At 36.9% G+C, this 23,274-nt stretch overlaps 1 protein-coding gene across 3 annotated transcripts in view; it reads left to right on the top strand.

The window, feature by feature from the left end:
• LOC135833850 (probable multidrug resistance-associated protein lethal(2)03659) overlaps positions 1–23,274 on the top strand; it is a 60,285-nt gene that overhangs the window by 2,084 nt on the left and 34,927 nt on the right. The window contains exons 2-5 of one of the 3 annotated variants that reach the window (XM_065347651.1): positions 8,226–8,352; positions 9,995–10,105; positions 11,563–11,697; positions 22,055–22,316. In XM_065347651.1, the coding sequence (XP_065203723.1) occupies positions 8,273–8,352; positions 9,995–10,105; positions 11,563–11,697; positions 22,055–22,316 (588 nt within the window). In that variant the 5' untranslated portion in view covers positions 8,226–8,272. Of the gene's footprint in view, positions 1–8,225; positions 8,353–9,994; positions 10,106–11,562; positions 11,698–18,109; positions 18,315–22,054; positions 22,317–23,274 lie in introns of all 3 variants that reach the window. The other 2 variants (XM_065347653.1, XM_065347652.1) reach the window with 2 other exon arrangements.

The raw sequence follows: 23,274 nt of genomic DNA, 5'->3' as shown, positions 1-23,274 counted from the left end.
CTTTTTTCGACTCAAATTACTTTTTATCACTATTTTCTACCAACGGTTACTCTTTGTTACTCTTTTCAATCAAAAGTTAGTTACACTAAACTTCCTAAAAAAATTAATCGTCTCGTTGTTTATATTTTCATTTACCTAATTTCCTTTTTTGTCGAATTTTGAAAAGAAAAATCGTTGTTTTTCCGACTTGACTGATGAAAAAAATGTGTGCCAAAAAGTCCTCTCTCTATTTTTGAAGAACTACATACAATGCATTTACAAAAAAAAAAAAAAAAAAAAAAAAAGGAAAAATCGTTCGAAAAGTACGATAGAAGCGCTTCTCGTTGGTACTCTAAACTGAAAATTTTCCAAAAATCTTATGTCTCGCTTCGCGGTTTGAAGTAATTTTTGATGAATTGATTTCGATGTGTCTGTACAAATTCATCAAAAAGTCTTACTTTTGGCCAAAAACTGAACGCAATTACCAAAAATTAATGTAATATTCTTGAAATTGAGGGATAATTTATCAAAAGTGCAGAATTGCAGAAAGTATCGTAAAAATTATAAGTAAATTGACCTCCCAGTTACTGAAAGTTACCATAAATTGGTGAAAAAATTATAATAATTGTGCAAAATTACACGAAAATTGATGAAAAATTGCAAAAATGCTCATTTATCAAAATGAAAAAAAATTGTGGAAAATTCTCGAAATAAATAAAGTATTAAAATGAAACGAAATCGTGAAAAAATCAAAAAAACATACCGAATAAAACTCGTAAAATTATCATAGAAATTACTCGAAAGTTACTAAAATTGATAAAATTCAGCGATACCTATGTGTAATCAACTCAGATAATAGGTAGTGAAAAATCCTGACGTACTTCATAACATTTTTGCATTCTTTTCTTAGTGATCAGCACGAAAAATTCTATGAGAATCGCTCATCAGAGTTGAATTTCAAACATGCGATTTTTAAAAAGATCCAAAATCAAATTTATTGGTATAGGTAGTCCAAAAGTTATCAAAAGCTCGTCCTTTTTAATTTTTTCGATTTAATAGAGACCTTTGGATTCGCATTTCTTTACAAAAACTCGAGTACTAAAAATATTGTCAACTTTGACCCCCCCCCCCTTGATGGAGAAGATTGAAAATTTGAATTGGAAAAGTGAAAAATGTAGGTGTGATGAGGATGACCTAGCATGCTAACAACTAAATTGACACTTTTTGACTAGGGAAAATTTGGCGAAAGAAACCCCAGAACCTCGTAAGCAAGTTTCGCAAACAACAAGACTTATTTGGTTACTTTGGAACAAAATATGACTTTTTTTAAGCAGATGGGTGAGGCGAAAATCAATTTTTTGATGTGTGGGTTGGTAGGGGGCTCCAATAATTATAGACTTTCAACTTTCGAGAATTATCGTTCCCTCAAAAAAGAAGCGTCTATAAAGGCCTGGGTGTGGGTAAGTAAATTGTTTTTGTTTTCGTAAAAGAAAGAAAAAAAAAATATTACGCGATACTGAAATGAGAATATTTTTACGTCCGAGTAATAAATATGAAAAATATGTATATTGTGTAGCATTGAAAAATGATTCTGGTCAAGTTGTGTCCTTCCTGATTTGTAATGATGAGCCAGAGACAGTTGCTACGAATGCTGATAAACGAGCGAGAGAAAATCGATAATATACGTAGTAGCGTGCATCGCGATCGTAATATTTGTAATTTTCTTTATGTCGCGAAGATGAATAATTTCATCGCTAAGTAAGTAAGTACTAAGTACGTTGATTTTAATGCCATGTGCGCCGCCGCATTGCTACTTGAGTAAATACTTTTTGTAGCCGGCTAGTCGGTGACTCGGTGCCTGTTACCTCTTCGGTAGCCTCGGTTAGTACCTATGTTTTGTGCAGATATAATTTTTTTCCGTTATTACCCTCTTCGGCAACAGTCAACCGTCTGAACCGTCTGAACCGTCTTGAAGAAATCGTTAGTTGACTTGTCTCTTACTCTTCGATGACATTTTTCATTCAAAATCGTTACGTTCAGGTTCAATTACCATTACTTACCAAGCTTGTCACTTGTCAGCGTAGCACTGACGGATTTATTGAGAGAATTTTATATTGTAAGGAAGAATAATTATAGTCTATAAATTAATACTCGCTGTCTTCAAAATGACTTAGTTATAATCTGCGGTGATATATTGAGGTATTGTGTTAATAGCTTAAATTCGTACGCGTATCGTATACATTGCTCGAGTAAATAAAATACCAGCACCAATCTAACTACTATACCTACCTACCTAGTACCTACTTACACGATTGTGCTAATAGAATAATTCTACATATTCGTATGTATGTAGAATGTAGATGTACCAGTACCACATATTTCGCTTTATCGTATACGCTCACTAGTTAAATTTGAGCGAGATTAACACATTTTTCATAACATTTTGTTAATTTATTTTTTCGTTGTTTTTTTTTCTTCTAAATTTCCGCTTCCCTTTACGAGGCGATACGGTACACAAAACCCATTACAACGAATCAATTCTCGCGGATATTCTTATCACAGCCGGAGCTACTCGTGCTTGTGATTATCGATTGGCAATGAAAGCGGAATGGACGGAGGGCAACAAAACATTTCAGTTTTATCTACATCTCATTAAAAACGTATTTACCAGTGTAATTGCTCGTCGTGTGTTGATAAAAAAAAAATCGATTAAATTACTTACGGCTCATTTAGACTTATTTTGTGAGTTTCGCGACTGGTGGTAATGGACTCTGAGCAGCCTGAGCCTGAAATAGCAAGTTTTGAAGTGTCTCAAGTTAGAGACTACATTTCGTTTGAGGATACAGCGAGCTTACGATAACTATACACATAATGTATTATCAGCCTGCCATTGTGTATGGTATAACGCATTGATGGGATTCTGTAGACAGAGGAGGCTATCGACGACAAAAATAGAAGAAACTATTCGCGTAATAGTGTTGATAAAATAATTACTCATATCGCAGATATCTACGAGAGTTAGATACCTGTGCGTTTTGTTGAAAGATAACGTAGAAAAACAGAAAGAGAAAGAAAGAACAGCGATTAAGATACGTAATCAGTCGTTTTGTGTGATGGTTCTTTGTTGGTAGGTACTTAATGTACATCTACATACATTTGTATATGTATTATCTTTACGTCGTTTTATGTTGATTTCAGTTCTTAGGAAAAAATTAATCGGCCATATGTACGTAAACGTATAGGTTGGTACAATGGTATCTCATAACATTCAAAATGATATCGAAAAGTCATACTCGTACTACTTATATCTATCACAATCAGTATCACACAGATGCGCTGACCGGCTGGGCGGCTGACGTGTTCCGCCATGTCGTTACTCGTTAGTGAGCGAGGTCGCAGAACTAAATTTTTTTGAACAAAAAAAAAACAACGTATTTCAGTCGGAAACAACCTTGCTGTTTGAAAGGAAAAATTTAAATTTTTATGCTCGATGTGCATCGTTGTGCAGCATGTGAGCGCTTCTTGTACCCTACCTGTACTTAGTACCATGTCACCGATAGAATTCTACGGTTTTTTCTAAAAACTAGAAAAATTGTATCAGTTTTTCCAACAAAACTACTTACTTATCAGTTTTCAACTTCTGTATGTTTTTTTTTTCAATTTTTTGCAAAAAGTACGTAATTTTTTTCAACAGTGTTCAACTATCAAAACCGAAAATGATTGGCGGAAAAATGATGAAAATGACCGCTCAATTTGAATATTTCAGAAAAAAAATGACAATTTGTACTAAGTAACGCAATCCTGGTTATTGTTATGAAACGACAAATACTTGCCCGTGATCAGATTCGAGAGAAATTCGTGGAATAGGTGTCCAAAAATATATCAGCAATTCAGCGTGTAAAATTCCATAATACTTACTTGTACATGAAGAGTTTCATATACTTACTCGTAGGTGTTGAAGTTGAGTAATTTGAATCAGGCTCCTGAAATAATACAAGATTTCGTTTCAATGTGGTAGAAGAATTTGGGAAGAAGTTGATTCGCATCGACCAAATTCGTGGTGCTCGTGATCTACTCGTTTGAACTTGAGTACAATTTATCCATTCGCAGCCATATTTTTCTTGAACCATCAACGAGCAGTTTCGAGTGGTTCTGCAGCTTCAGTTGAAGTTTTGGATTTGATTATTTTCGAAAAAAAGTTTTGTAACTCGACAGTTTGTGGCCCTTCGAATTTTAATCAATTCAAATAGGTACCGTTTTTCAAAATCCATTGGTACTTAGACTTAACCTACCTAGTCCTACCTACGAGTACTATCAAAACTTACTCCAACACGGTTTGGTTACCTACATTCGTAGACGTATCTGCCTATACGAGTATACCGTCTTGAAAGATGACTCTGTGGTTTTAATAATTACGGTTTGAAGCAATGTTGCGCACATTTTTGAAATACCTATCAACGTTCGTTTGTAAGCGTGCCTAAAATTTAGTCAAAAATGTATAATTGTATGTACTATACTCAAACTCGCGTAGTATGCGTATGTCTATGTAGTATGTACTATGTAGGTACTTACGCTTATACGAACGTTTAAGACTATAGGTGAGGTTGAGGTAGTAGGTAGGTAAGGTACTAGGTACTTGGTACCTACTCGTATGTGTATAATGTTTAATGTAAATCGTACGTTGATACCAGAAACTTGTAAAATGAAGCAGCAGCGTCTTACTGCCGTCACGGTCATGCTCAAGGTTTTTGTTGAATCGACTTTGTCTATGCTCTATGCGTGTATTCTTTTTCTCGACGCGACCCATCATTTTTTTTGCCATATGCTTTATTATTATTTATTTGCTAAATGTGCAAATTTAATGGTAATTTCTCAAGTGGAAAAAATGAACGTTCAAAATTCGTATTCCCTAATACCTAATACCTATTACGTACCTGTGGGCTGCGCTACCTACGTTTTTTGTATACTTACTATTAGTTGTACTCGTAGTTGGTAACGAGGCGATGGATATTGGATACGCGAGCTTTTCTTCATCTTGAACTGAGAAGAAATCCGTGCGTTTTAGCGCGCATCTCCCGATTTTTTTTCAATAAAAAATGTTCATTCGATCGCATTTGTAACAAGAAAAGTAAACCACGTTCTCGGATTTATACGAAAATTGGTGCGAAATCGGCGCGGCTGTGGGATTGGCCAGAAAATTGTCAAACTTTTCAGCAGTCTGCAATTTACAAGAGGAGGTTTTTTTTTCACTTTTGGATTCGGTTACCTACCTATGCAATGCCTCGGTTAGCTACTCGAAAGAAGTGCGATTTGAGTTTTTGAACCTTCCCGAGGCTCTGATCCATTGAGTTTGAAATTCGATAGCAGCACTTTAAGCCCTGTACGAAAGGAGGAGCGAGCGGCGACTAGTTGTGGATCGCGGGTGATAGTAGCTAGATTCGTTCTCAGCCGGTTGTACTCGTGCGAGTGATACCGCGACAGACGCACTTTTTACAATCATTTTGATCGAGTTTTCAAAACTCATAAATCTTCTTTACTCGTTTGAGCGAGTGTTTGACAAAATTGAAAATACGAATAAAGTATCTAAGCGAATTCGGACGATTTTATTGAAATACTCGTAATTGTAAGAAGTACGATAGTCCAGGGTTTTCAACCTGCAGAGTAGGTGCGAATCCTGCAGTTTTTGCTGTTCCTAAAATTGAATTTTTAATAGGTATAATGATAATACAATGCCCGAGAAATTTTCGTTTTAAATCGAAAGGCAAATGCCCTCGTAAGTTGTTTTATAAGTTTTAGTTTCCGGTAAATTAATTTTAACGAGGTAATATCGATAATAGCCGATAGGTAAAGTACTCGTAGCTAGAGCTACCATGCTACCTAGTACCTCGTACCTAGTTGAAATAGATACTCGTGAATTTTTTTCAATCATCGACTGCGCCGAACAACGCATTTACGTCTACGTAATGTAATAATAACTATGTAGGTACTTACTACTTAGGTAGGTACTCAATTCTTTGCGTTCGACTTGAATTGACTCGATTACCATTTACCTTTAGCAACGGAAACGACTCTAAATTTCTTCAATTTTTAATTACTCGTACATTTGAAAAATGTATTTTATATGTCTTTAGGTATTGTAGGTAGGTAGCTAGGTGCATCTACATACGAGTAGTTGATACTCGAAAGATGTGGAAAATTGAGAAAGTCATTTTTCTGTAAATTTGTGCAGGTAAGGTCAATTCAAAGGTACTATGCGGTATGCGCTGCCCGCTGCGCTCACAGTGCACGCCTGTCGTTGGCACTTAGCGCTTAGCATTAGTGTACGGTGCGGTGTGACGCGACGCGACGTATCTATTCGGTATTCACTTGTTGCATACGAGTACATGTATGTACTCGTACTTGTTGTACTCGTATGTAGGCGAATGTCGTTGAAGAGATCAGATACCTCGCTCACTCATACAGGTATGACTTAACAGGTAAACTCCTATACGTATTTTGATGCGACTTAACGTTTATCGCATCACGCATCACGCCCGTGTCTGGAGAGAAGGCGCAGTTTGTGGAAAGAATAAGAATAGCGGTATGCTCGATGCTCGATGCTGGGTGCTGGGTGCGTTTGTGACTGCATTGCATCGTTACTACGAGTGCGAGTAGGTACCAGTATTTTATCTGCAGTAGAACTTGACACAACAATGATCGAATGATCGTAGAGTCAACGACCGACGCGACGCGATGTATGTCGTAGTAAGTTACCGTAGGTACAGGACTGGACTACAGGTATTTTATACCTAGACTTACTCGTAGGTGCTCGAGTATTTGCGAAAAAGAAAGCAAAACTGTTCGGATCAATTACGACGATTAGGTACCTAGGTACCTTTGTGGTTGACGTTACCTTGGTTGAATATCGTGAATTTGCGGTGAGCGGCGCGGCGCGGCGTGATCGTGTTCAGTCTTTCGCATTCGTCGCTTCTTATCTCATATCTGTACCAGTGTAGAGTGTACCTGGACCTGCTACCTGACCTGTAACTTACCATACGGGCCCATATTGGGGGTTGGTCTAGTATCGAAATTTCAAAATTGAACGCCGATGCTGTGCTGATGACTGAATACAGATTGGAGAGTGTACAGTGCACAGTGCACAACTCACGTCAGCATACGAGTACATATACTCAATTATTACTCATACTGGCGGATGGTGTTCGCCAAAAAGTGAACAAGCTGATGATACATTCGAGAGTCTCTGTGGCAGACGTATGGACGTTTATATAAGTAACCATGCATTCTTATGACTGCGATTGCTCTGCTCTATGGTTGCTTTACGTTACATGTGCATGTACGACGTACGTAGACCTACTTGTGCGACTACGTAAACGTACTCGTAATTCGCTTCTTTTTTTCTTTTTTTTCATCACCCATCACCACACCACCAGCGACCAGCGACCAGCGCAATTCGCATCGGACGACTCTAGTCGCTAACAGTATCGACTGTCGAGTGTCGACCAATTGGTTTCTCGTTTCTCCTTCTCGTAGTCGGTCCATTTTTCTCGTTTCTCGTTTGTCGTTTGTCATTCTTGACGTGGTGATCGCGGTCGCGTCCCGTCCGTAGCGATAGTGCGAACCGCCAGTCGCGAGCCGCGAGCGCCTGGCGTATCTTCTCGCGGTTGCCGCGCCGGCGCCGCCGGTCACGTTTATTAATAGCGCGAATGACATTATGACGTGAATCGAACTTCGCAATGCGTCGTGGCGCTTCAAACACCCGAGTACGAGTTATACTCGTAGTACTCAAACCCATTCATTATGCGTAAAATGAAATAAAAATTGACTATTACGAGTAGTTCTAGTTACTAAGGGCTCGATACAATTGGTTCACATGGTTGTCGTACGTACTATACTCGTACTTACGAGTATTTTAGTTTCCATCGTGTACTCGGTAATATGTAATTAATTAGTACGTACGAGTAGTTAATAGTTAATAACGTCTTGTTCTTCGACCAAAGAGGCGAAGACCGAATGTGCGACTTGCCGACTTCAATTTTTATTATGCACAATTGTGTACCTATACCTATGTGCAAATGGACTGTCGCTGTAATTTTTTTAAATTTGCGCTGCACTGCGCAAGCTTTAGTCTGTAACTATAGCTAACTACTCGTAATATGCCTTATTGCCTATGTATACTTATAGTTTGCGCGCAAGTTTTTTTTTAGCATTTTACATGTCAGCTAACAGGATTGTTTATTTTTGTGCAGGATAACCTGGAACTGAGTCGAGCTTACTGAATGCCTTCAGAAACAAAATGGAAAGTGAGAAAACAGTCCTTCAGAGGCCGCCGCATCCTCGCGCCAAAGCCGGTATATTTTCAATAGCTACGTTCAGGTTTGTGAAATGGACACTTTTAAATTGAACCGTCTGCGCTCGCTGATTATCTATATTCGTATCTTTACCGAATGTGTATAGGATCCAGACATGTCCTCGATCCGATCGGACCCAATAGGGAAAACTCGATTAGATCTGGCCGAATATGATCATTTTTTCAAGTTCCAAGAAAAACTAATCAAATAGCATTAAAATGAAAGCGTCTGCGTAAAATGTACCCTCTGTCATTGTCATTATTTCTCGACAAATCTTCGCAATCGAAAAATCATCGCAATTACTTCATCGTAGCTTTAGCTTTTCCAATTACTCGCAATTTTCCAAAAACTCGAACAAAGTTTCGTAACTGAGGTTCTTCTAAGGCAATACGCTCTTTCAATTTATCAAACTCGATTTTGCTGAAACGAATTTCGATACAGTTTTAAGACGATTAATCGATGGTAGAAAACATACGAAAAAATAATGTATAAAATAATTTGGTCTTCTCGAATACTTTTCAGCGTGGATTTCAAGGTGGTTGTTGAGGTCAAAGTACGAGTGTACGAGTTAGCGAGTAACCATTCTCAAGGTGTAATTTTTTTTTGAAAAATTTGCGCAATACGTCGCAACAAATTTCATTAGGGAATGCACAAGATGATCCCCCGTAGTTGTACGTAGTTGTGTTTGTGGTCGCTTAATTCGGTATTTTGAGGTTTTTTTTTTGCCAAGTATCGGAGTCTTTATTTCTTGTGAGAACCTCGGACGCTTCTGGGACTCTGAATTTATTCTGCGATGAAGCGGCTGAAATTTTTAATCGGCACTATTTTACGGGTTTTATGACCTAAAAAATAAGACTCGAGCCCGGAGCCTCGAAAAAAGCAATTATCTATCGTAGATATTAACATTCTCAAATATACATTATATTATGTCTATTGTCTATGGAAATGTACTACTCGGGTGTGTGGTGTGTGTGTTGTTAATTTATCAGTATTCAGTTCACGTAGGTTAGGTTATCAGCGGGTCATGTCGCGCCTCCGAAATTATTTCATAATCTCGCAGATAAAACAGTCAAATTATTATATTAATTTTACTTATTTGCATTATGACTGCGAATACGAGTACGTTAGCGTTTAGCGTCATCATTTCATCAAATCGTTGCATCTGAACTGAAAGATTGCACGCTGTGCAGGTGTGCACTGTGCAGACAGACTCGTTCTTATACGTATAGGTACAACTAAATACATATTTTGTTTTTTCTCGTAAAACATATGAAATTATTTAAAGAAGTATTTGAAATTATTATACGTTGATGGGAAATGTAATACGAGTGTTTATTCGATAGATCTTTAACCATATAGCGAGGTCGTCATAAATTTATAAATTTCTCGTAGGTCACTTGTAGTTCTTGATCTCTGAAACTAAGTAAATATGTACATAAGTATAGTCGTAGGTAACTTTTTTTTTTGCTATTTTTAGTCCTTTTGTTTCCTTTTTTTTTTTTTTTTTGTTTTGTTGAACGATTTGATTGGAACTACCACTACCAGGTTTGGAGAAAAGAAAGTTGATGCCGTCAATAATGAAAATAATCGAGTGTTTACCTACCTAATATTTTTTTATACGAAATGTCATCGGTTAATCTAATTTTGTTTGTTTTTTCTATTTCCAGTTGGACGTTGGATTTATTTTTCAAAGGCCGCAAACGCGATCTCGTTGTTGGCGATCTCTATGAAACGCTGAAAGATCATTCGTCGTCCGCTTTGGGAAGTACCCTAGAAAAGTAAGCATTACTAGTTGACTCGTCACGTGTAGCACCCTACCTGATACCGGTTCGATAATTTGAAATAATAATAATAATAATAATAATTACGAAATAAAATGAAAATACGATCATTTTCTTAATGAATAATAATAATAACGATAATAATTTGCATTTCGATAGTATCGAAACGGATGAGTAACGGCGGCGTTTGGTTTACTTTACCTTGACGACTACGATCGTTTATTCAAATATTTATATTTATTTAGAATTTAACTTCAACGCGTTTATCATCCGTCCAAATAAGAGCGTTGGCAAATTACGTATATTTTCGTTTTTTTTTTCTTTCTATCTTTTCTTCTCCATGGTCTCTCATTATATTTGCATGCGCGCAATCTCGAGAGTCGTTTATGATGTTTTTATTCACTCGTCGAGTAAATTGTGTGTGCAAGATTAAGAGCCGAAGAGCGCCGTAATTTTCGTATTCGTATATTTCACCGTAGCGAACGCTTCAACGCAGTTCAGCTAGTAGTTCTGTTAGAATCGGATCGAATTATTGATAATTTTTGTCGTTTTAGCGACCGACCTGTTTGTTTTTACTTTCAATCATTTTATTCGTATTCGCACTCGTACGATGACTTTTAAAAATAGCTACTGTCACTGTCCCTAATTTCGGACACTTAACACTTTTATCGTATGTCGTTCGTTGGACCACACGCGATTTTTCTAAAATCACGATTTCCGTCCTTCTTTCGGACACTCGATTTGCTATTGAATATTTGAATGAATTGCTAGGTCTACTACATACTTATTTATTCGTCATTTAATCTCAATTTTGACTAAAATAATGATTTAACGAAGCATTTTAAACCATAATTCGATATTTGAAATAAATTTTATTCGATCGATAAGAAAAAATTCAGTATCACTGACATACATACTCGTATTTATCAATACTGAAAGACCTATGGTAATTTACTAGTCTAATTCGGACGAATCATTAGAAATTCTTTTTCTTTTTTTCCCCCCGTTTTAAACATTTGTACTGAAGCTCCGATCTGCTGGAGAGTGTTTTTTAATGAACATAATTTTACTAAGTGGGTGCATCGTATAATAATTTTTTTTCACATTTCGGACATTCATTCGAACATTCAATCGAACTGATTACTTCGAAGCAATTTTTGGAAAACATTTAAAAAGTGTGCGAACTCCGAAATTAGGACAGTTGACAGTATCCAAATCGTACGCGTTATTATTATTAGCGTTTAAAAAAAAAAAATTATACGTATCTTATCTGTCGTATGACATTAGTAGGTAGTATAGGTATGCGAATTATTCTGAAATTGATAATATCCAATACTCGTACGTAGACGTATTACGAGTTCGTAAGTAGAATATTACGACTAACCATAAGAATAATGTTAACGATTCGTCGACTCATCGAGTAATATGGAATGTATGTTGAATGTTTCATCTAGATACTGGAATAATGAATTGGATAACGCTGTCAAGGGTAAACGCGATCCGAGTCTATTACGAGCTTTGGTCAGAATGTTTGGAGCACGTATGATGATGTACGGCATGGTCTTGGCAGTCGTCGAGATTTTTTTGAGGTAAACGATTTTTTACTTTTGCGAGACTCGACGTACGTTACGTACTTACGAGTATACCTTCGTATTACGTACATTTATGCGTACATCTACATATGTGTACGAGTAATACGTTTTACGTTTTCCATTCCACCTTGCTGTAGTATGTGTGTATAGGTATTCGTAATCGTATAATGTGTACATACATACCTAGGTATATCTGATGATTTCGTTACTGCCGTCATCTACTTACTCGTGCCATTTATCAATCAAAGAATCAATTCCAACCCGACGGTTGATTACTTTTTTTCTTCCCTCTTTTAATTAAATTTTATTTTACCATATTTATGTACTCGATTTACGGTTGGTTTTGGTTTTTGGTTTCTAAATGAATATTTAGTCGTCTACGTAGCGTCCACCCTAGGGACGGGGGAACCCCGAGCCCCCTTGTTATTAGGATTGGTTGATGGTTGGTAAAGAAAAAAAATGACCAACGAGACGAATGAGACGGATGATACGGATTAGGTACTCTTATAACGTTCAAGCATCCCGCAAATATGTAGCGACGAAACCGCAAGTGCAGCGTTAATGCCTAATTTTAAATATCGTATGACGGTGTCGACTGTCGATGTTCATTTTCTCGTATCAAATGCCGAATGAGGAATGAACGACGAACGTGTTCTAAGCGCGTGGAAAATCAAAACCACCCGATCTGACGCCTAAATCGCCTTCCTACGTAGGTAAAGGTATGCATACTGCATAGGTAACCGTTGCATTTAATGCCAACTTGTATCTATTTCTATCTCGTCTCGTGTTTCTCATATTACTCGTATGTATCTCGCGTGAAAAATATTTATTAAATTAAACGCGAACGCGTTTGTTTACGGTACATACTCGTAGGTAGGTACAGGGTTTCTGCCATGTTTACATTCCACTTTGAAATGGCGATGTGGTTATCGTTGATGAAAATTTATCATCGGGGTAATCGATTTTATTGATGAATTTTTTTAATCGACGAGTCGACCAACAACCAGTAGTTTTATTGGTACCTGTAAGATGTACATTTACATACATACATCTATGCTGATCCGGGTAATGTAATCAGTAATGTTTGTTTGCCTTTTGATAGGTAGTTAGGTACTCGTTAGACAGGCAATGGTGAATTTTCACTTTTTACGTATAGGTATTATCACTGTGTTATTCTTTTCGCAACTCGAGTCTACGAGCCATATTTGGAGTTGGATTTTCAACTTGAAAAAAAGATCTTTTGAGACTACACTAGTTGCTACATACGTAAGTTTATCTGATCGTCAACTCGAAAGTGAACGCAATCCGTTGACAGAGATGTTTTTTCTATTGTTCGTCTTGATTTTCGATATCACTGTCATGTCGTGTCGAGTCCGGCGTATTGGGTCATTACTTCGTAAGTCATTAATAATAAAGTTCCCCAAATACGTTACGCGCTTATGGCTCATTTCGAACAAAGTTGAAACCAGTAGCAACTATTTTGGCACTTCGTCGTAATCGTTTTATCGTCAGGGAACTTTATCGCGTGTGTAATGTACATAGTACATACATATGTACGATATATGTATAAGGAAAACATCGTTGACCTTTTCGGAAACTTACGAGGATTCCTTATTGGATTTTTCGGTAGCCTATTAAAGCTGTTAAAATTCGATTAATCTGTTTATTCGAACGTGTTGTTTGGCTCGGTGTACGAATGTGGTTGAATTCCGTTTTTGTTTCAACTCTGAAGCGATTCGAGATGGTTTCAGGCCATTTTGGAGCCTCCGGCGATTTTTTTTAAATTCCACTTTCTTCTAAAGTGCTATGAAATCTGCCAAAATAACCTTTAGCGCCCATAAACGCGTTCTGTACATTGTGCGTGATTCACCTGGACCGATTACACGCCAATTTTTCCCGAATCATACCTGTTCAAAATCGTAATGTTTTCTAAAATTTTTAAAAAAAGATAAGTACGTTTCTGAGCTTGCAGAAACCTAATCTGCAAAAATGATGTGAAATCGATCGCGTTTATTGTGCTACAGTTTATTTGTTGTACGGGTTTTCTTTTTTTTTTAAGAATATTGACGGAGCCTCCAGAACGACTTGTAACCACCTTCAGTCGACTCGGCATGTTGAAATAATGGAGGTATTAATCGGTATATTTAAGCTCTCCAACTTCATCGAGTAAAATTTTATGGGAATTTCAACTTTGAAAAAACGCTCGAGGGCTCGAGGCTGTAGGACTATGTACTTATACCTACTCAAAACGGTTCGAAATTGTTTGCAGTCGATTTGATGGATCGAAAATGCGTCATGTACCAAATTTTTAGTTTTCTACGTCAATTTTATGAAATACTCGTAATTTTGTTTTCTTTCATTTTTGGTCCGAATTTTGAAATTTTGTTTGGTGGTATATTTTTTTGTACTTCTCGGAGTATTCAGTCGGTTTAAATATCTTCCCTTTGTGAGAGGTTTTTTTTCGAAAGAATACCTACCTATTGTATTTGAAATCATCCTAATATCGTCTTATTCGAAATTCCCATCGAATTTTATGTGGCGTAGTCCATTTAAATTACGTTTAGTTCATTTTTGGCGAACAAGTGTGTATAATTATGTAATATGTAGGTATCCACTTCGGAGAAATGAATCGATTTCGTTCTCTACAAGGTCGCCTCTTCAGTACTTGGTGAAGGAAAGTTGAATTTTCGGTGGCTAGTGCTAGAGCTACAAAAACTTCTCTAGAGAACAAATTATTTATAAAATATCGAATTTGTCTGAAATTTTGTTTGTTTGAACGTCCGCTTTAAATTCACTTCTCGTTATACTGTACTTACCTATACTTATGTATTTAATTAGGTGATTTCTTTCGATAAAAAATGTCACGGATTACGATGACGAATTTCAAGTACTAGTAGGTAGCTACTAGCTAGGTACACGTACGTTCCTTCGGGGATTTTTCCGATTATTTCCGTAGATTGCGTACATCACTTTTTTTTGTTTATTTTGGTCAGTTCTACCAGCTGGTAAAATACTATAGTTTGAAACTAGGGCACGCAAATGTGTAATACAGTGTACGACTGTACGGTATTACGTATACGTATGTTAGTGCCGAGCTGTCTGACTCCGAGGCTGACTGCGAGTTTTGCTTTATTAATGGGCAGGACGCGTTTTCGATTTTTCTTCGTACTACTTTCATTTTGACCAGTTGGAAAGCCCAATTTTTGGGATATCGAAGAAAAAGATGTAATATACTTATTGTTAGTGAATGTAGGTGCCACTGCCATGCGATTAGTCACCGCCCCTTTTGTGGTTTGTGACGTGTGACGTCAACGTTATTAAAAAATTTTCCATCAGTTGAAATTCGCGGAATACTTTCGACGTCGTAGAGTCAATAAACGAAACACACCTATCTACATATATTTTGTGTAGGTATACTTATGTAGGTTTAGGTATCTGATTTTTTCCTCGCGTTTTCCGAGTACCCACTGCTACCCAGTACCTACCTATGTCCTATACATATCAATTCATGTACCTCTGTACCTCTACCTACATTGTACGAGTACTATACATACACTGTATAGGTATATGTGTACATTGTGTACTGCGTGGAGGCACTCGGGTAGATTAAAATTTGAAAGAATCAAATTTACTTGTTACGCGTATTCTTTCATGGCCCATTGAAAGCGAACGATGTTAATTAAAATTTTCGTACCGATATAGAAACGCGCCAATTTTAATATGCACTTATTTTACGAAAAACCGAATAATTATTAGGTAATTACCATGGCGGAATGATGGCGATAAATGATAATATTTTATGGCTCGCAGTTTCTTCGCGTCGTTTACGACTCGTTTATGGGCAATTTTTGTTCATTGTTACAGCAAATCATTATGCTACTCGTCGGTATCGCGTATCGCGTATACTTATTGTCTGTAAGTTCACACATTTATTAGCAAATGTTCGAAAAGGTTATTTTCATGCTCAAATCAGTCTAGCATCGTGTCACTTTACGATCAGCGAAAATGAAAACTGCGGATATTCCTTGTAGATCTTTAGGTACATTACATTACATAACTACATATGTATATAGCTAGGTAAACTACACGTGCTCGTAAGGTGTTTGGGAAACATTGAACTTGTTGTTTTATTTTTTATATCGATGCCTCTAGTTTACCGCGGCTGCATGGTTCAGCAGTGCAATGTAGGACCGACAGGTGACCGAAAATATTGTTCATTTATCAAATTTTTGAACATTCTGTCGATATTCAAATTCAAAAAATCATTTTCATATTTCACTTAATTCAATATATTGGAATAAACGAGCTGTTTATTTTTATTTGAAGAGCACAAATGTACGGTAAATTCGTAATTTCTCTCTCTCGCTTTGGTTGCAAGATTTCGTGCACTCGTAGTATCGAAATTTTCAATTTATTTGCGCTCTATTTCGAAGTGAGGGGAGATTTATTCCGCATTTCTGACTACCTAATAAAAAAAAATCGTTGAACACGCGTGAATGTCATCATTTTGGATTTTCGATAGTATCTATTTTAGTATAAAAAGTGTGTCCATCATTGAAAAAAAATTCAGTCGCAATTTTTTGATACATAATTTGAAAAAAAAACACCACATTCGACATTTCCAAAAAGCGACGAAATTTTTGCAATAGATATTTTACAAAATTTGGCAAAATTAGCCCGAAACATTATGAAAACACGAATGACATAAACCGCTAAAAAGGAAAAAAACATCTTTAAAATCGTTGCGAAAATGATGAAATTCGAGCAAAATTTTTGAAAATTCACCAAAAATTTCCGAAAATATGGTTCAGAAAATGAAACTATCGTCGAGAATTTTTAGTCTTGTATCGATCGAGTTGACCCGCTATAAGCTAATTTCAGAAATTCCAAAGACCTTCATTTGGTGCAAATTTGAACATTTTTTCGATTTCGCTCGCGCCTTGCTGAAAAATATCTTTCGTACAGTCGCCTAAAAGTGTCCGATTGAATTGAATTTTGATTTTCGTCCGAGTGTTTTATATTCTTGCAAAATGCCTCGCTGAATAATGGTGTTTCTGGCTTCTACTCGTATTTGGGGGTGGTGGGGCCGTAGGCAGTAAAATCGTTTCATCAGTGTGGTTTTTAAAAGAGCTTTGTTTTGTTTTTTTGTCACGGAGCGTTGTATTCTGTTTCTTATTTCGCTCTGCTATGTATGTACTTGAATATTATTGTATCTTACGAGAGATCCTCTACAGCCAATCAACTGCGATCAAGCGAAAATTTGGCTCTTTGTGACAGCGCGTCATTCCCACCGAATTCAGACTCGCCCAAGTTCGGTTTTTGATTTTTGGCAATTATTGAAAATTGCGATAACACCTCTTTGGCGTACCGATCAGGTTCTTACAAAATAAGAAGCGAATCTCGAATGAAATAATTGTCTGAAAATCGGTTTATACAATATGTGTACCGATATTTCAAAAGGACCCATTTGGTCAGCGCCGAGAAGGGTATACCTAGATTTTATTTTTCAAAAATCAAAATAAATTTCCAGTGTTCTCCGGTGGATCTCAACAGTGTTTGAGTGTGAAGCTGTCCATGAAAGCTTCACATTCGCGCGCCGTTTAGATCAATTGGAAAACTTTGCAAGATTTTGCCAATTTTTGAAAAATAAAATCTACACCCTTCTCGGCACCGACCGAATGGGCCCTTTTGAAATATCGGTACACATATACGAGTATGTCGAAGCGAGTCTTTCCAATAGATTTTGAACATTCTCGAGCTGGGTACTGAGAAGTGATCTGTAGAAATTTTCGTACGAAAATTTCAAAATCTCAAGTTTGTGGAACAAATTACTCGAAACGGTTCCGAAATCTCGCAAAAAAGTTGATCCAATTCGAGTATCCTGGTTTGCTCGAGAAAAGTCGTTTTTTGCCGCGTGCTCCAAATCAGCTCAAATGTGATCGAAATTAAATCAATTCGGCAAACCCACCCACGGGCAGCTCAAAATTTGGTTCAAAAGTGTGCTTTGTGCGCGAAAATTCGCCCAAAATCCAAAAATTGACACGTAAGGCATGGTTTGGGCCTTGGGGCTGTGTCGTGTCGCGTCCGCGTCGGTGAGCCGAATTCCAGCCTAATTGAAATTGACTGGTTGTAAAAGTTGCCTTGTTTGGTTGACAGATAATCGAGTACACGAATTGTGAAGCTTCATGTATCATACGAGTAGTTACAGTTGTCTAACATTATACTTACCTAAGTTTGGTTGAATGTACATAAAATGTACCTAGTACCTAGACCTACGATCTACGATCTACGATGTCTTTATCCATTTACGAGTGTCGCTGTCGAGTATATCCGATATTTCCCCAATAAGGTACCATACTCGTACGCTACATTCTCGTACTATTTTGCTTTAATTATTATAAATTCACAGTGTGCTGCAAACTATATTAATCGGCCAGACTGTACTGTTCTTCATGCCTGAATCCAAGTTAGAACGATATGACCTGTACTTATCGTCGACCGGCGTATTCCTATGCAGCGGGTTAAGGTCACTTTTCTTTACTATGTACGATATGGGTACTTCTCAGTGTGGCATGCAGATCAGGGTGTCCATTTGTTCAGCCATTTATAGAAAGGTAGTTGTTTTCAGGTTTTACGTATTAATCTACATACACATACATACCTTTACCTAGCGCATACATATTATGTAGATAGTAGATACATTATACACCTATTTCTCGCTTTTTCATTTTTTTTTCACACTAGATTTCTAGAATATTTTTGTTTTTATTTATTTTTTTTAAAAATTCGTCGTATTTTTTTAAAAAAATTATAGCGATGTTTTATTGATTTTTATTTTTTCGTATCTCTTTCGGATGTTTAAACTGCAAACTTCAATTTTTTGTTTGTTTTTTGTCTTTTTTTTTCAATTTAATTTTTTCACTCTTTTCTTATGTTTTAAACGCGGAAAAACGAAAATTCTGTAAATTTTTATTCACTTTCCGTATTTTATGTATCATAAAGGCGCCTACTTCTATATTTTATCACATTTTTATTAGGTAACGTAACGTTCGAATTGTCTATTTTACTGGTAACCTACTGATTTACTTGTGTACCTACTACCTAGAAGCTAGCTAGTTGCAGTTGCCTATTACTTCTATCATTAATTTCATACACTCGCACTTCATAGCCTAATCTACATCGTACATACATAACGAGGCTTTTACTTTCGCTCGCTATCATTTCCATATTAGAATGCTTTTGAACTTTGACATGTTGCACTTTTTGCCTATAATACTCGTAATTCAAGTAGGTATGACCAAAAAAATAATGTAGAAAAAATTCAACAGCATTCTATGGAAATTCGTCATTTTGATAATCATAGTAGGTACTTTGTCTGCTCGCTTATCTAGTAGTCTACCCCGATTCTTTTTCTCTCAAGTTTTGGTTTCTGGCTATTACTCTTCTTTTTTCTTGTTTCTTTTACGTAGTCATTAGCTCGTTAACTGCTCGTATCTCTAATACCGTGCCATTTTTTCATTCAACTAATGCAGAAATGCAGAAATGCATAAACCTAATTACCTATACCTATACCTATACCTATTTAAATGTTGCTATACGCGTACCTTCTTACTTACTCGTTATCAATTGATATTTTTTCCCTTCCATATAACGAATGCTGCGCATTTTTACGGTTATTTCGAGTAAAGTTACCCACTTGTGTGTTTCTGTGATCTGTACTCGCGCAAATTATTGTTTTTTTTTTTTTTTTGTTTTTTTGTATTTTCAGCCATTTTTCGTACCTATACTGCTCAAATTCGATAGTCTTTACTCGCACTATACTGTGTGTAATGACTAATGTGTATTGTGTATGTACTTATTTGTGGTGGTAAATTTGCGTCTATACGTATTAACGCGTGCGTGATTGTGGTGTGTGGTGTGTACTGTGTACTGCTTAAACGAAAATAATAACGATGGAAACCATAAAACATGTCGAGTGGGTACTTATGTTAGACTTACTGTACACTTGGTCGAGCTGTTGCGTCGTATGTTGCAGTTGTACTGTACTCGTAATTAGTACACGCACTTCAATTTTCTATCACATTAGATAGGATATCTAAATTTACTGCGAACAGCCTGCTAATTGTAAGCAGGCCCCAAGCGCATGTAAGTGTTTCTTTGGCGAATTTGTTCTCTTTCCAAGGAAAAATGTAATACAAGAGTCTGTGCCAGCCTGCCGGCTGCCAGCTGTTCTAGCTGTTGTTGGAAGTGATGAAACGCTGGACTATATTCACATTCACATTTCTGTTGATTTGACTCGCGAATCAGGAAACAATTTTGTAGAAAAGTACTGGAGCTAGAATTTTTAGGCTATCCCAATATTTAATTTATTCCTTATCCGTGTACTACCGATGGGCGATGGGTGTCCGACTGTCCGAGTACTGTAAAAAACATCGTCGATTAAATTATCTAAAAATACGAGTACATCGCAAAGGCCTCAAGTTCTTCTCTGTTAGAGTTGACATTTTAAATTCAGTCGAGGGACAAACGACCGTGATTTTCATTGAAATGGATCCGGAAAAAGAGAGGACTAAACGCAGATTCTAGATAAGGTACATAGTACATACATATGTATTAGGTTGTAGTGAATAGTGATCTCTTGATTGCTGAAAACTCGTCACGTTACCAGGGTGTTGTCTCTGTCGTGTCGTGTCGTGTCTACAGGTTTAGTGGAAGTATAGTGAAAAGGTAATGATTTTGAAAGTCGAAAGTAAAAGTAGTGAAAATGTAGTGATTTTCAGCAATTTTGCTCGAATGGGAAGTGGAAAATCCGATTTTCCACACGTAAAAAAAATATAAAATTTACTGTTAAGAGTGAAAAAAAAATCCTCCATCTTTCATTTAGAAAATTTTATTCTCGAAATAATCAACTTAAATACAAAGTCTAAACCAAAAAATGAAAAAAATTGACGGGGGTGGGGTTAAAAATACTTTGTAAAGTACCTTAGTGATTTTCGGTCAGGGTCAACAAATTCCTGTACACACCCTGGTTAAGCTGGAAATGGTGGTAAACACTGCGCTCGTTGCTCACTCCTCTATTTCCCCGCACTCGCAGATTTTGTTTTTTAATATTGAAAATGATCTCACAATGACGCAACATCAATCAATAATGATGTCACGATGACGTCATAGAGAATGACAATGGAGAAGTACCTACATATTTGCGTAAGACGAACCGAATGAGATAAGAATTAAGCCATAAGCCATGTTTTCAGTTCAGCACGAAGCAAGCAGGGTAATTTTTTTTGAAGTGTTTACACACCTTTTCCCTATACATGAAATCGCAGGGTTTGTCCTTACGATGATGCAACATCAATACGATATTGAAAAGCGTTGAAAAATGAAGTTGAAAAAATTTCATACCTTCAGAGGAGAGAATGATTGAATCTGATCAGATCCTGCCAGGTCCGATCTACAAGTCTAAACAGTGATGTAATTGGATCTAGAAAATGTCCGGTTCCGGGTCTGATCGATCGTCTATGATCATTGATCAGATCTGGTTATATACAATCAAATCACAATTTTTTGATACAATTGTTAAACGGTTCTAATGTCTAATTTTTGCCAAAATCGTTAAAAAGTTCTTTTTTCTGCTTAGAAATTCACCAAAAAGTTCTGTGTTCTGTTTAATGTTTATGTGAAAGAAGTCCTCTGGCCCTTTTTGTAAAGATTAACGAAGAAGGTCTAATTTTTAGTAAAATTGTCTAAATTTTCCAATTTTTGTCAAAAAAGCATTTTTTTCGAAATTATTGCCGAAAACTAGCTAAAAAGCTCTTTTTCTGACTGCAATCGGCTATAAAAAGTCCTGTTTCTTACCAAAATTATCGGTTGAACTACACGAGCTTTTTAAAATTTTTTGTTTACCTACTTTTTTCAGTTTTTCTATAGTTCTCGTTAAAAATGAGAACGTTTTGGTCCCAAAAAACTATGGCTGAAACAAATTTAAAGCCTTCTCTTTGCCAAATTGCAACTTCCAGAGCTATTCGAATGTAAGTACATGGGTGGTAGAATGTCGATATTTGAAGGGTCTGGAAAACTGGGAAAAATTGGGGAAAATCATTTCCCGGAAACGGTATAGATAGACTGACACCCTGTTACCCATATTATCGCTGAAATAGATGTTCCATGTATGTATCCTCAATTCTCATTAGGTAAATAGGTATCATCGTGCAGCGCGTACATTACACGAATGAGAGCCTACCTCCTCTCTACTTACCTACCTATGTACTTAGGTTAACATAATCGTTACTCGTTAGGTTATACTTGTAATAATGTAGTGCATTACGATGTTGATTAAATTTGAGATTTTCATTAGTTACATACAACCGTACTGTATTCGAAAAATGATCGAGTATTTCAGTTCGACGGCCACCACCATGGTGGCGACCAACGTTGACGCCACTGCCAACATCATTACCAATACCAATACTGTACCTGATCAGATGCCCTTTTTATACGCTAGTGGTATTATACTCCCAAGCTTGGTCTTCAGCTTCGTATCGCATTGGCAAGCCGACAACGTTCTGCAAATTGGTATGCGAATTAGAGTCGCAGTCTGTTCTATCGTTTACCAAAAGGTAAATTCTATAAATTTTCTTTCTTCATTTTTCGTTTTTGTTTTCGCTAAGCCACGCGCTGCCCATTTATTACAATTACGCCATTACGCCGCCGCCGCCGCCGCCGCGCGTTTGCATGAAAGCTTCGTTTCCCCGTTTTCATCGGCACAGTTTTCATATTGTACAAATTAAGTACATACCTAATTATGTTGTATTTACTCGTAACTTACCCACACGTATTAAGAAATAGGCATGTACATACTCGTATTACGGGGCGCACCAGCCATGGTATGGTATGGTATGCTATAGTATAGAGAGACATGCTATATACGTACTCGTATACGTAACATAAATGACAAAATTTTGATTCGAGTACGACCACGACGATGTGTCATACTCGTAACATAGGAGTACCTAATTTTCACGAACGCATGCCACATATTCGTGTTTGTACTTGTATTTTCGATTCGAAATTCGAATGCCCGCTTATTCTGGAATCTGGAATGTTTTGAAAGAGAGACGTTTTGGTTAGCTTTCAGCTTTGATTGGGTACACCAGCGAGGTATCCACCAGCCACCACAATGCAGCAGATGAATATGCCATTACAATGCCTGTAGCCGTAGCCTACTCGATCAATGCTATCGCGCAAATACTCAGAAATATGGCACGGCATCTGTTTGCTTTTTCCATCGTATGGGGTTGCATTAGCGGATTATCTCTTCCTTAGAGAATTTCAAGGTTTTTGAAGCAAACAAGGTCCCTCTTTTGTTCTATTGCGAGTTTTTGCTAAAAGCATTGTTTGATGTTTTACAGTATGATACGAGTACATGGTGCTGTGCAGTGTGCAGTGTGCACTGGAGGAAATTTATCGTGCGAGGAAGATTGCGGAAACAAAAAAAAAGTATTGTTTTCTAGTCCCTTGTTCCTTTTGAATTCATCAAACTGCGTATTAGTATATTTCTCACGTTGGTTCCCATTC

The sequence above is a fragment of the Planococcus citri genome, chromosome 2 (genome assembly GCF_950023065.1).
Source record: "Planococcus citri chromosome 2, ihPlaCitr1.1, whole genome shotgun sequence".
Lineage (NCBI taxonomy): Eukaryota > Metazoa > Arthropoda > Insecta > Hemiptera > Pseudococcidae > Planococcus > Planococcus citri.
Note: the sequence above shows the minus strand (reverse complement) of the source record. Positions and strands in the feature narration are given on the sequence as shown.